Source organism: Lichenostomus cassidix, chromosome 1Aa, assembly GCF_008360975.1.
Source record: "Lichenostomus cassidix isolate B80296 chromosome 1Aa, HeHo_3.0, whole genome shotgun sequence".
In the NCBI taxonomy this organism is placed as follows: Eukaryota; Metazoa; Chordata; class Aves; order Passeriformes; family Meliphagidae; genus Lichenostomus; species Lichenostomus cassidix.
The window spans coordinates 37219709-37233306 of record NC_139480.1 but is presented as its reverse complement, the minus strand read 5'-3'; the positions used below and the strand labels follow the sequence as shown (position 1 = coordinate 37233306).

Sequence of the window (13598 nt, the reverse complement as noted above, 5' to 3'; positions counted from 1 at the left end):
AAACCATAGCAGACAGACAACTGAGCTGACAAGAAAGGACTTCAAAGCTATAGGAAGTGTACAGGCTGTTGCACAAGCTTGGAAGCTGTATGGTTAGGATGGCGAATGGACAGAATAGAAGCCAAGGAATGTGAGTAGCCACTTACAAAATGACATCTGTGACAGATCATGTGCGCAATTGTTTAGATGACAGGAGTGAAACAGATCAACAACTCTGAAAATGGAGTTTGCATTGATAATGACAGCTACTCATGGCCATATGCACTTGGTCTGCTGCTCTGAATGCTACCTGGCATTGTGTCCTGCCCCAAACTGAGGGGAGGGAAAGGGACAGGAAAAACGCACAATTAGCAGAAACAAGTTCTCTGGAAGGAAGAAGTTTGGCAATCAAATAATTCATCAACTGCTTCCTATGGTAAACCAATAAAACAAGTCAAATGTGACATGTGGGCTAAGAGGGAGAACTGGTAAATCACTGGCCCAGCTTTTCTTGGCTGAGCTGGAGGAAGGGCAATTCTGGCAGTGGTTAAACATTAAAATGTGTGGGCAGTGTTGGTCTTAATCAAGAGACTGTTTTCAGCAATGTCTGCAATAGCCTGCTTCATTCAGACAATCTCCTGCTGAAAAATGAACACCTTCTTCACTACTGTCATGAGCCATCAGTGTCCCCCAAAACAGCACAGCAGAAAGAGCTTTTGATATTCTGGCTTCAGGCTTGTGAGGCACAAGTGTTCCTCCTTAGAGAGAAGATTAAATGAACATGTAAGTTCTCATGTTGTGCTTGGGGTTTTGTACAATATTTTAAAGCAGTAAACCATCTTGTCTTTATTAAATATTTACTTCCTTTCTCCTTTCAAAAAAGACAGCTATGATCTTTGCCTATAAATGTGGTAGAGCACAGAGTTACTGAGTGGTTATCAGATTGGAAAGATGGCAAAATGAAAATTCAGGATCTGAGTTTTGGACTGGGTTCTGTGCACATTAAATAAATCTGGCTTTTTTTTCTGGGCTAAATGATCATTCTTATATGCCTATAAGCAGTTTTCCCACTCCATTTCACTTTCAGCTTTCATCCACCATTACAGTTGTACAGCCACAAACCTCAATCATCCTCTTGTATCCTTGCAGGTTCCCCATTATGTCTTTAATGTCTTCCACCTTTTCCATTCTCTCCAAATTCAATGTGATTGTTTTGGGATAACAGGAAATTTGACTAAATTCTTACTAAGGAACAACTAGGGCAGAAGGTGCTTTATATTGACAACAGTTTAGCATTATCTTAAAATTTCTTAAGTATTTATTCATAACTCATGAGATTTAACTGTGTCATTTCAGATATTGGAAGGCTGCAGAGTGTCTATGTGAACGCACAATATATCCTTGCTTGTCAGATCTTTTTCCTGGACTGGGGAGATGGGTTTCCATGCCTGGTGAGACCAGGCAAGTTACCTAATGATCTGCTCTTTTAACCATGTAGGAGAGAAGAGGGTGAACAAATTCTGTTTTCTGTGATGAAGACAGTTCAATTTAGTGAAGAGTTATTAGCAAAGTTGTATTCTGGATATTTCTGGATAAGGACCAAGAACATTGTCTGGAGCAGGACTCATTTTATACTTACAAACCTTAGAGAATAAAATTAGTATTTTTTAGCCCTACCCTTTAATAGCTCTTCAGTACAAATTGCATGAGTATTTGTATGACTTCAAGTTCAGATCCACCTCTAAAACCTTGTTTTTCTCAATCATGTTTTCAATAATTAGTCCCATTGAATTGTGTAAGTATCTTGTTCTGTCTCTTTTATCTCTCCAGGATTCAATGCCTTTTAAGATTCATTGCATAAGGAAATGATCCTTAAAAGTATTTACCTTCCATGATTTAGCTTGAAAGAAAATTTATTCCTTAGGCAGATGTGGAAAGAAAAAGTCCATTGTTAAAATTTACATTTTCTGGTTTGAAGCTAGATTCCAATAACTCAGTTGTAAACAGGATCAACAAAAAGAGAAAGAAAAGTAAAGGCAGTGTAGAAAAGGTTACAGGAAAACAGAGAAGCAGCAGTCATGCTCAAAAAAAATATATATACCTTAATCCCTTTTTGGGCAGTGTATTTCTGTCAAGCTGCATGCTGTTAAAACAAAAAAAATCCCTAAGGACATACAGTAAACAGGACTGCTCAGAATTACAAATTTTAAAGCTCTAGGTTTGTGTGCATAACAGAAGGTTATTTAATGCTTTTTAATAAAATTTCCATGATAAATCCCTTACTCATTGGAGGGAACAATAGGACATGGACTGCTGCACATTCATTTTTCATCTAGACATGCTCTGGGCTGGGTCAATAGTAATTTGGAGACTGTCCAAGGCAGAAAGAAGTGCTTCTTTACCATTTCTAACCTTCCTACAGCTTGGCTCTGCAATCTGTGTGAGAATCATATGGTCACAGTATGAATCTTTCTTTTTCACAGTTGCCTATGAGAAGTCAATAGATTTCCAAAAGAAATGAAGGTTGTGCCGCCTGCTAAGAGGCAGCATGGCCTTGCCAGAAGCCAAATGACAGCTCTGCATGTAGAAATATGTGCTGAAGACACAGACTTGGCTTTCTGTTATTGAAGGGCTCACATAGTAAGGTGACAGTGCGGACAATGAAAAGTGGCACCAGTGCAATGTTATTCCATATTCATGTACGCACAGTGTCAGAGTGGCTTATTACCCAAAATCTGTGACTGGAGTTTTCCTAATTTAAACCCTATCCCTAGAAGGGCCTCCACTAGCCTTCGTTCCAAGTGTCATTTGGGCATTTCATCATAAAGTCTTGGTAAATTGGTGTCTGACTGCGTTGAACTAGTTATCATTAAGTAAGCATTGCAAAGTCTTCTCCCTTTAGAACAAAACTTAGTGTTACCATATGGATTAAAGGGTATAATGGCTTTTGAAAGTTTCTATATTACATATCATAATCATACCTCTGAGAGCAGCAATAACTTAGGACCCTTCCTACCCTTGAAAAGGCTCACACCCTTATTAAAGATGTTTCCTGTTGTGTTGTGCTGGGGGTGTTGGGCATCCTACTGTCCTGTAACCTTGATCCAAGTAGATAAGGGCAGTGAAAACAGTGTTTTCATTGAGAATACATGACTATCAGGGTTCGGGCTAATGGAAGCAAACCACTCTTACCACCAGGAAGTTTTACAGACAATTTTACTAGTTTACTAAAGGGCCTTGTTCTCCACGCAGAGAAAACAAATGCAAGGAGAAAATTAGCAGGATTTCAGCACAGGCCCAGCTATCATAGGCCATGTAAGAGCAGTCCCATGTCAAACAGAGGACTGGTTTTTTAGCATTTTGGTCCCAACATAATGACTAGAACCAAGAATGGTTGGTAAAAAGACAACATAAATTTGAATGAATGATTTACTTATTCCTTTTTCCTCAGAGACAAAAATGGGGCCTTGATGTCCCTTTATGTACCTTTGTGCACCTCTAAATTTCAAAATGAATAAACATCATAATAACACCAGTTCCCTATGCAAACACTTAAAAATCTGAATGAACAATATATTTTCCAACATTACTTTGAGATATATGTATTTCAAAGTAATCTATAGCACATTATCTAAAATGAAAGGAGTCAGTGCTCCTTTAAAGCAATCCACAAGCCAAATGTTATGCCTGTTGTATAAGTAGGCTAAGAGTGACCATAGTATTTTCCAAAAATCTTTGGAATTCAGATGATCAAATGAAATAGGGGCATATATTCCTTAACATAAGCATGGAGTTATTGCAACTGCATAAAATTGTGTGCAGCAAACACTCGTTCTGTGTTTTTAAAATACTGAAGCTTACAAAGATGCTCCTAGATTTCAGATAATTGTGTGAAACCATTAAGCATGGTTTCATGTAACTACTGCTTCAGACCAATAACTGCCCTTATCTTTTTAATATCTGAAATAATTCATCTACCAAAAGTTGGTTTCATTGCTTCTGCAAAGTCTGGACTTTTGGTAAATAGAACTGAATTTAACTCAGATATCAAAAGATGATAATGATAAAAAGTCAGTCCTTTCCGGAAAGAAGCAATGCATACATGGACAAATTCCAATATACAGTGAGGATGAGAATATCATAGTATTCCCTATACTTTTCTTTGCCGTGTAAACTGGAAAAAGCAATCTTGCAGAAAGATGAATGAAGAAGTAGGCTGAAGTTATCAAGCCCAGCATATCTCATGATCTTTTGTTTATTTTGCACTGCTGATACTGACTGCAATTTCTATGAGAGAAAGTACAGGAAGCCTTGTATTCCTCATTTTCCTACCTGCCCTAGGAGGTGAGGTTATCGTGGGAAAGGGCCATAATAGCATATCCTTGAGCTACATCTAACTCTTTCAGAGCTGTTAGGGAATAAAACAAATTATTGCAAACTAAGAAACAACTAGAGAGTTCAATGACAGGCTGGGCCAAGCTGATATGGGCCTCACAAATGAGTTTTGACAAATGGCTAGGCGTGTAAGAAAATCTGATACATGATGCACTGTTTCACACCTTAAAACCACAACCGTCACTTATGATGATAATTTAAAATAATTGAAAGTCTTGAAGGGCCTAAGTGGATTTCAATACACTTTCATGGCACTCAAATCAAAACACTCTTTTAAAGCAAACCAGAGCAAGATAGTCATGTAATTAGAAACCACTTCAACTCTGCTAATCTTAAAATGCAGCTATTACTGCTGATTTGACCACTGTTAATTCATATAATTTTGCATTTTTATGCCTCCCTTGCTGTGTCATTCAGACCAAGCAGAATAAAGTCACAAATTGGCAATGCCCAACAGCAGTTAAGGGTTAGGAAGAACTACTGGTGATGTATCCACCTGGAAAATTTTACAGCTAAAGCACGAATATTTCCAATTAACCCCAGAAGATGTTTTTATTTTAGAGTGTAAGTACCTGCATGATTTATTTTAATCCCTCCAAATTGCTGTATGGCAAAATACGAGTGTCCTCCCATATAGGGAGCTACACTGCTATGACAGCAGAATTAGAATTTTCCGCATACTTCTAATCCAAAACCAGCAAAAGGCCTGAGAGAGACGCATTCTTTCTGAAAAAGAAAATATTTTGCTATCTTTTACTGTGCCTATTTTCTGGTTGTTACAATGGAATAGAACCTCATTGAACAATGCAAAATTTGGCTGGAGTAAACTTCGACACTTCACTCCAGGAGCTGTCAGGCTGCTTGGTGTTGATGCCATACCATTCTCAGTGGGTAGCCTGGAGACTGTGGGCAACATCTGATCATCCCTGGAGGGATATGTGGCCAAATATAGCAGAGACCTTGCAGTTTTGCTGCCTCCATCAAAGGTGACTGCTTTTTTTGGAAGCAGACAAGGACTACTTTTCCTCCACAGAAAACATAGATGTACCCTGAGATTTTGTTCTCATTTTCTGTGCTCTTTCCAGCTGCATTAAATCTTTCCTAAAACTTGATGTCCAAAAGTCTCAATTTAAAGCCCTAACATGAAAATGTAGATTGGGATAGCTACTTTCTATGACTTCTATGTGATATTTTAATTTTCAAAATACTTTGTCCCAGTAATGGCACTAGAACCCTGTAGACACTTTCTGCAAAACAGCCTCACCATTTTCCATTTTGTATCTAAGCAAATATATCCCATCCTGTTATATCCCTTTAGACTAATAAGCCTTTGATCACTAATCTTAAGTAACTATTTACCAACTATTCAAGCACTTTCATTTTGCCCATTTGCTTATGCGAGTGTTATTTGGAATAGCACTTTAGCTCAGGATTTTTATTGCATTTACTATTTTTCCTCTATTCAGAGAGCCTGTTTTCCTGCAAATGAATTAAATTAGTCTTATTCAAAAGGCTGTTAATGACTAATCCCATGTTAGCTGTTACTTAACCTATTTTGCTTAACATCTTCTGTATCTTTCCAGGCAAAGTGGCCTTCCTGTAATCCCCTTGCCCTCCATCCCAGCTCTCCTCCACACTCCTCCCTCAGCACAGACCCTTTGAAAACTCTTCTCCAGTTCTAATGACTGCAGGGTTTTCAGGCTGGGTCTGAGGCAGGGAAATGAAAAGTTCATCATGACCAGTAAACCGAAGTAAGCTTTAACCTTTCCATTTCCTCTTACTATGCCATTACTGATTTTTATCCATCAAATTACAGCTAATGCTTCAGTGAAACAAACCCATCTTTTTCTGTATCATCTATCATTAGCTCTCTCAATTTTTCCTGCACTTTCTAGCTGTATCTCACTGTGCACTTTGGTCTTTCTGATTTTGTTTCTATGTTATAGTAGTGTATCTGATAATAAGGACTGCTGATTCAGTCTTTTGTAAGCTCTAGGGTGACTGCAGAAAAAGAAAAAAACCTCCTTGCAGATGATTTTTTATGCTATGCCATGCTATAATTAGTATTGCCAAAGGCATTTCAAATATAATCTGAGTTTACAAAGGAAAAAGGACGTAATCTGCTGCCAAACATATCTGTCTGCAACATTGCAAATCAATGCTTTTGTTGTGAAAAAACACTTTGCTACATGTAAGTTTCAATATATAAAGGAGTTTTGAACTTTAGCACTTGTATCAGACCTCTCAGAAAAATCCAACTGCAAAAACCCTATTGGGGTTATAATTCAAGAAATGACACCATTTACTCTAGGTACATATATTTGTTTTGAGGCCAGATCATCATGAATAATGTCTCTCTCTGGACTCAGTCATAATATCCCCATATGGACAAATCTGAAACTTAAAAAATATTGCCAATGGCAAAGTATTTGGAACCACTGAAATTAGGTTACTGAATAAATAATATAAAGTATAAGTAGTGGGGGGTTCTCAGGAGCTTTTGCCAAGCCATTAATATTTGAAATGTGATGTCTAATATCCTGCGTATAAATATAATTTTTGGCATAAATTCATACCCTTCCATATCATTCTATTGGCCTCACCATGCATATATGTAGCAGTGAAAGATTTTGTAAGCTTAGTATTAATAATTAACCTTTTAAGAAATATTGTTACATTCAATTCATAGTACACAAATGCAAATTCCTATTTAAAAATTAAAGGCACAGTGCAAATTACAAATTGCTCATGTATCAGTGTATTTTAAATACTGTTAGTGTACTGTACATTGGTACATGTTTTATAATTATTAAAGTAAATATAATGTATAAGTATATAATAGTAATATAATTTATAATTTTATTAGTAAAGAGGTGTGATTTTTAGCTGATATGGTAATACTTAAGAATGTAACATAAGAAAATTAAATCTGTGCATAGCTTCCACCTAGATTTCTCAAAGTTTTGATTGTGAGGTTTTTTAAAATTGTCGTTCACTGAAAGTGAATTCCTTCTATGGAAAGGATGGGTATCAAAAAGATCTCTGAGTTTACATAAAGGGCAAAAAATTTTGACTTTGTATGTAAAAGCTCTTTTTTCCTTAGAGTGTTTGTGTTGTTAAAAAACAAATTAAGTTTAAAATATTGCTGACTGATTCAGTATAATTTTCTTTTTTGAACTGAAGGCTAATGAAATATTTAATACTGACTTTGCAGTCCCCACGTGAGATAAGAGTTCCACTGTCAAATCCTGAAAATTTGCACGGGAAGCAGAAGTTACTTAGTGCCTAGCAAAGATTATTTTTTTTCTCCTGCAAAAATAAAATAAATGGTCAAAAAAAAAAAAAAAAAGAGGAAAGAAAAAAAAAGTCTTGGTTCAACTGTGCCAGGCTGGTTGCACCTCTTTATAATGTAACTTAAATGATAAAACATCTACATATAAAAAATTCTTTAGGAGGACAAACAGAAAAACCTTTTCTTCCATTTCTTTGTCTGTTTCAGACACTTGCTGGGACTGAGCATATAGCAAGGATCTCATCCTGTAAATGGTCTCCCTGCCAGTGAAAGTGCCCTTCAGTAAGGACCTATGGAATGACTAGCATGTAATGAGCAACTTGTCAGGACTAAGTATTTTAAGGCAAGACTGGTCAGCTGAAAGCCAGGACCCACCAGCTCTGGCTGTGCTTTCAGCTAATGGAAAGAGAAGTGCTGGAGTCCCACAGCTGGATATATGCTTGCTTTGGAGCTGCCAAACGCTGGGACAGAAGGTGGATCCAGCATGCAGGAATCACTATGTGCCTGTTGGCTGTTTACACCTGCCTTTAGACAATTTTCCCTTTTTCACTCATTGTTTCCAGAACAAGGGAATAAAAAAATTCTCAAGACAGAAAAAGTGCTTGTAAAACCTTAAAAGGCAGTTGATTCCACATTCCAATGCCTTTCAGCTTTCTGTTCTTCCTTCCTTTTTTACAAAAAGGACTAAGCTGCTCATTAAACAGTGTCCCTTTAGCAAAACAGGTGGAGGGTTTATTTTTTTGGCTCCTGTCCTTTTGCCTCTCACTGATTTCGTGGTCACTGTATCTATAGGCAAGCTCACCTTTCCGAAAGAGTAGATCTGACGCTTCCAGTCCTCATGAGCAGGCTCTGAACCTCCTGAGTGCTTGTTGTCAGTCCAGAGAGAGAGCCATGATGGCTAAGAGGAAGGTCAATAGACTCGGAACTGGTGTGAAGGCTAGTCATGGACTGGTAACTTGGTGTGTCCTTACTGCCCGCTGAAGAGCTGCTCAGGTTTGCAGCCCACACAAGAGCACCTGATGTGAAAGAGTGCACTGAGGCAGGACTGGAAGCCAAGGAATGACTTAAGCTTACAACATCTGCATTTAAGTCCGAAGGTTTACTGAAGAGGGGGCTGCTGCTACCACTTTGCCCACCTGCACTGCCCATGCTGCCTGTGCCCGAGGATGGCGATTCCAGGCTGCCTTGCCGTGCCAATGTGGTACTAGGGCTGGGCATTGCCGATGTGGGTTTCACACCTTCAGTACTGGGTGCAGAGGCAGCTTTACCACTTGCCTTGGCACCAAACAACCTAAATGTAAAACAAATAGCTTTAGAGAAACTGAAAGCCGCATTAAACATTCATGGCGCAACATCCTAAGAGCCAAACTACACATTTTTAATTACTGCTACTAAAATCATGCCTAGCTAGTCGACCAGTCACAGCGCAAATTTAAATTCACTTAACCGTATCACAATAATTATGGTTTGTTTCTTTAGAAACAGCTCTTATTCACTCCTATTCAGATGTGCTCTTTGCACAGAGACCCTCCCAGAGAGGTAAAATAATCAATCACACTTTTGTCTTATTAGTTCATAAACAGATTACACTTTCACCCAAATTCGGTAATTAAGCGTTCCCAAGTCATTAGCTTTTAAACTCCTCGTTTCTCAAATCTGCTTAAATGATTGCAACAAACACTTGCAGGATCCTTCATAGTTTAATAAACATCTAAGTATTTGTGCGTTTCCCTCTTCTTGTTTTTTTGCACAGATGGTCATGTGGTCATCAGTCATGTAGTAACCACTCAGACAGAATAAACTGCACCATGGCTAAAGGGGCTCAATTTGTCTCCAAGGGCAAGAATGACAAAAGTGTATTTCACATAATTTCTTCCAGCAATTCTAGATATGAGAATTCTACAGTAATGATGAAAAAATAAACTGTGAGTCCTCTAAAACTTGAACTAGAGGGTCATGTGATGTTTTAATGTATTTCTGGAAATATTTTAAGCTGCAGTTAATGTACAGCTCATAAATTAATGGTAAATAAATGCACAACTTATCATGATGTAAAGTAAGCATGTCTAATAATGTATGAATCCATTTTACATATTACCAAGACCACAAAACTAAGCTGCAGCTCCCCAGCTGCCTGGAGATGCTGCTCTGGTAAACAGGCACAAGAGGGCACTATTGGCTTTTTCTCCAGCAGCGCAAGTGCTCCATCCTAATTTACACTTCATCCAGATTTATACTTCCAGAAACGTTACAATAGAGCATTTACAGTTGAAATTTAGTCTTGCCAATGTTTGTGTCGAAAGATGTAACAAAGCTGCTAAGATAATGAAGTGTTTGTAGGTGGAGCTGCCAACAATATGAAAGTAAATCTTAATCTTTATAATTTAAAGAGCTCTTTAGTTCTCCATTCAGAAAATGGCAATGCCTGTTCCATTGACAGAACGTGCCTGAACACACTGTCCTTCTTCCCTTTGGGGGTTTACCACAGTTTTGAGAGGAAACTTCACATGTGGCTTAACTTAGAATATTTTGGGTAGGAAAGGACCCATAAGGATCTTTGAGTCCAACTTCTAAGCTTCAAACTGTTATGGGGATGTACCTAAAATGCTTAAAGCTCAAGGAGCAGCCATTTCAGGTCTGGGAAGGTCTTTAAATCGCAAAGAAATCATTGTGTTGCATGAGAAAAATACTGCCCTTTTCTTTTTCTGTACTTGATTTGTTTGTGGCAAAATATTCCCTGAAAAGGCTTTTTGCACAGTACTTCAACACATCCAAAACCCCTGCTTTATATATTGCAGCTTCAGGGGAATTACAGAAATGCACTAACCTTCGGAGTGTGGGGGAAGCAATATCTGGGTATTTGGATCCTGGCTGTCTAAGTCCCGGTGTGCCAGAGGCACTTGCCGAAGTTGGGCTGGATTTCGGGGAACTGGACAGCGAGACGCTTTCAGAGTCTGACACTGCCACTTTCTCCTTCTCCTTGTCTGTCTGGTTGATGGTGACAGGGCTGGACCTCCCGGAGCCGATCTTGCTGGGCTCCCGCAGTTTGGTGGCAGCAGCACCCGCAGACTTGCTGCTCACGTTGGAGTCGATGCTGCTGGTGCTGGAGCGGTGGCCTCCCCTGCCAGGGATCCCGCTGCCGCTGGATTTCGATGGGCGCGGCAGACTGCGATACTGCAGCGTTGTCTTGGAGCTCACATGCAGGACGCCGTCATCCTGGTTTTGGGAACCATCTAAGCTCGTCTTCCTTGCTGCGTTGGACTTCCCGCTGATGGCTGAAGATTTTGGCATTTTTCCTAGCGTTGCTGACCCGCTTGTGATGGTCGCTCCACTTGTGGTGATTATGGTAGAAGATCCCAACCCAGACTTCTTGAATCCAAATGACCCTGTAGCAGTTGATCTTGCAATGCCAGAGGGAGGCTTTTTCCCTTCATCACCGCTGCTTTTTCCTGCATCTGATGGAGATCGCTGTATGGAGGCACCTTTCAGGGGAGTTTTCACTTTTTCTGAAGCTTTTGCATCGTCAGTTTTTCCTAAGTAAAAGTATATTTGAAAATGTCACTTGTGTTTAAGCTGCAATATCTTAATGTCTAATTTCAACACTATATGACTACAATTTCAGAATGAAAAAGTACACATATAAAAGAATTTCCCTAAGGAAACAGACCAGTTTGGTCTTTAGTCTCCCATCAGCTATCTGTAGCAGATATGACACATTAAAGGTAAGCATTAAGTATTAAAAGCTTTAAATTCCTCTGAGGACTTCCAGTTTCATATATAGGTAGAAAACATAGCTGTAGAAAATTGTCTTGAATAAACCCTAAGAAATTTTATTTTTTTATGTTAACACTATTTCTGTATGAAAGAAATAACATTTGAAAATAAAATATTACATGTAATAAAAGTCTCTTATGTCCAAGTACAACTTTAATTATGCATGTAGAAATTAGTAGTACTTATAGAGTTCTTTCGTTTTCACTGATTGCATCTTTTTAGCTTATGACTAAGTTTGTTCTGGTTTTAGTTACACAAAATTATCAGGGAGAGATTATGTTATGGAATGAATCATCTTGATCTGTAACAATATCAATTACACAAGCTAATAGTCTGTTTTATCCTTGATGTCTTCTCAAGATTTTTTAAGAGGTTTTCTACAGTCCTGTGTAGTCTTATGTCTATATAACATATATTTCTATGTTCCGTATTTTCTAGAATTTTATTACAACATTCAGAAAGGCTGAAATAAGATGTTCTGTTATAAAAGAATGTGCTCTATTCCTATTTTACAAATAGATAAAAATTGCTATTTCAATTCTAACTTCTCTCTAAGCATCTATTGTATTCTCCTACTAAGTCATAAGACGTAACAGAGTTTTTAATTTACTCTTCAAGTGATTATGGAAGCTTTGGAGGTGGATGACCTAATTTTTCTTAGGAAACTGAAATGCAATAAAGAGCGACACCTGCGAAGCAGAACTGAATCCACTCCTGTTTATATCCAGTACACATTTCATGCTACACAAACAGATGCACATTCCATGATATGGATCAGACTCTGACCCAGCAGAAATACAGATCATTAGTAATTAAGGCCTAAATTACGTGTTGCACAGTGGATGCCTGATCACTTTCAGCGAAACAGATCGGGAAAGCTTAGACTGGCATGCAGCAAACCTTTTAGGATCTCCATTTTTTAATTACTATTTGAGGGGTGTAATTTCTGTATCCATATGATCACCACAGCAATGCTCCTCAGGGATCTCACAGACCAGAGGCTGACCAATGGTTAGCAGTTCCAAATTGCAAAGAAACAAAAGGTGCTCACAAAGGGTAGGAATTCATTCTGAGGTGATCTTTATTAGTTGCCTTTACAACTAGGGGTTGAAGCATGGTCATGCACTATTTTGTCAGGATATAACAAAGCTCCAGAAAATATCCTACTGAGAATTCACATTTCCATAGTAAAATGATGGATTAGGATTAGATGGTCTTAATAATTATCTCTTTCACCAGCTTTCAATTTTTTGCTTCAAAACTAGGTTGCAGAAGTTGTTACTGCTTCTGAGAGGTCTTCGTAAATTTGGTAAGAGGGCATTTAGCACTGACAGTGTATAAATAGGCATTTTTTTACAATTTTTTATCTCTTAATAGTGGTCTATAAAACACCCACAGTGTGTGGAAAGTGATAATTCAGCTTTAGTTCAGAAATAACTCAAAATATAATTTTGAGTCCCCTCCCTTGGATATTCAATCATTTTGACTCAGCTTCTAGTATTTGGCCATTTCTATGCATATGTTCAATTATCAAATGTAAGGTTTTCTAGAGAATAATGATAAGGCACAGATGAGTCCAAAAATGCGTCTTAGAATTCCTTACTAGACATTGACATACACAAATGATAGTACAACAAATCAGTTTTTGTTATGGATGCACCCATGTGTAATTAATAAATTATTAGCATGCATGTAGCAAACTAAGAGTTATAGAAGTGAACAAGTTAGTATGTTATTACAATCTGGGCTTGCAGTCATTTATGGGAGGAGAGAAAAATATGCATATAGTATGTATACATATATAATATCTATCAATAATTTGAAGAGCACTGTAATCTGAACTACAGTTCCTACCTGGGGTCTTGAGGGCACTTGTTCCTGCTTTGTGCCTGGACTGAGTTGCTCCTACTTGTGCAGTCATGCCTCTCCTCCAAGATCCAGTCTGGGACACAGAGAGAGATGTTTTCTGCCCCCCCTTCTCTGACTCTTCAGACAGTCCCGAGGGAAGGCCTTTCCACTTGCCACTGCTGTCTACGCTGCTGTCAAAGTCTTCCTCTGGTTTCTTTAGCTCTTCAGTGCTGCCCCAAGTTTCGCTGTCTGTAACTGAGCGCTTTTCTGAGTCTGTCTTCAGCTGCAAGACATTTGCATGAGAAATGGT

General features: G+C 38.3%; 1 protein-coding gene across 12 annotated transcripts in view; it reads right to left on the bottom strand.

Moving 5' to 3' along the window:
- Positions 1-13598, bottom strand: part of NAV3 (neuron navigator 3) — a 508081-nt gene that overhangs the window by 50392 nt on the left and 444091 nt on the right. For 9 of the 12 annotated variants that reach the window (XM_085045498.1, XM_085045490.1, XM_085045433.1 and 6 more), the window contains 4 exons: positions 13295-13571; positions 10494-11199; positions 8469-8957; positions 2081-2122 (listed from right to left, as the gene is read on the bottom strand). In XM_085045498.1, coding sequence (XP_084901624.1) covers positions 2081-2122; positions 8469-8957; positions 10494-11199; positions 13295-13571 — 1514 coding nt within the window. The remainder of the gene's footprint in view (positions 1-2080; positions 2123-8468; positions 8958-10493; positions 11200-13294; positions 13572-13598) is intronic. The other 3 variants (XM_085045465.1, XM_085045518.1, XM_085045528.1) reach the window with 3 other exon arrangements.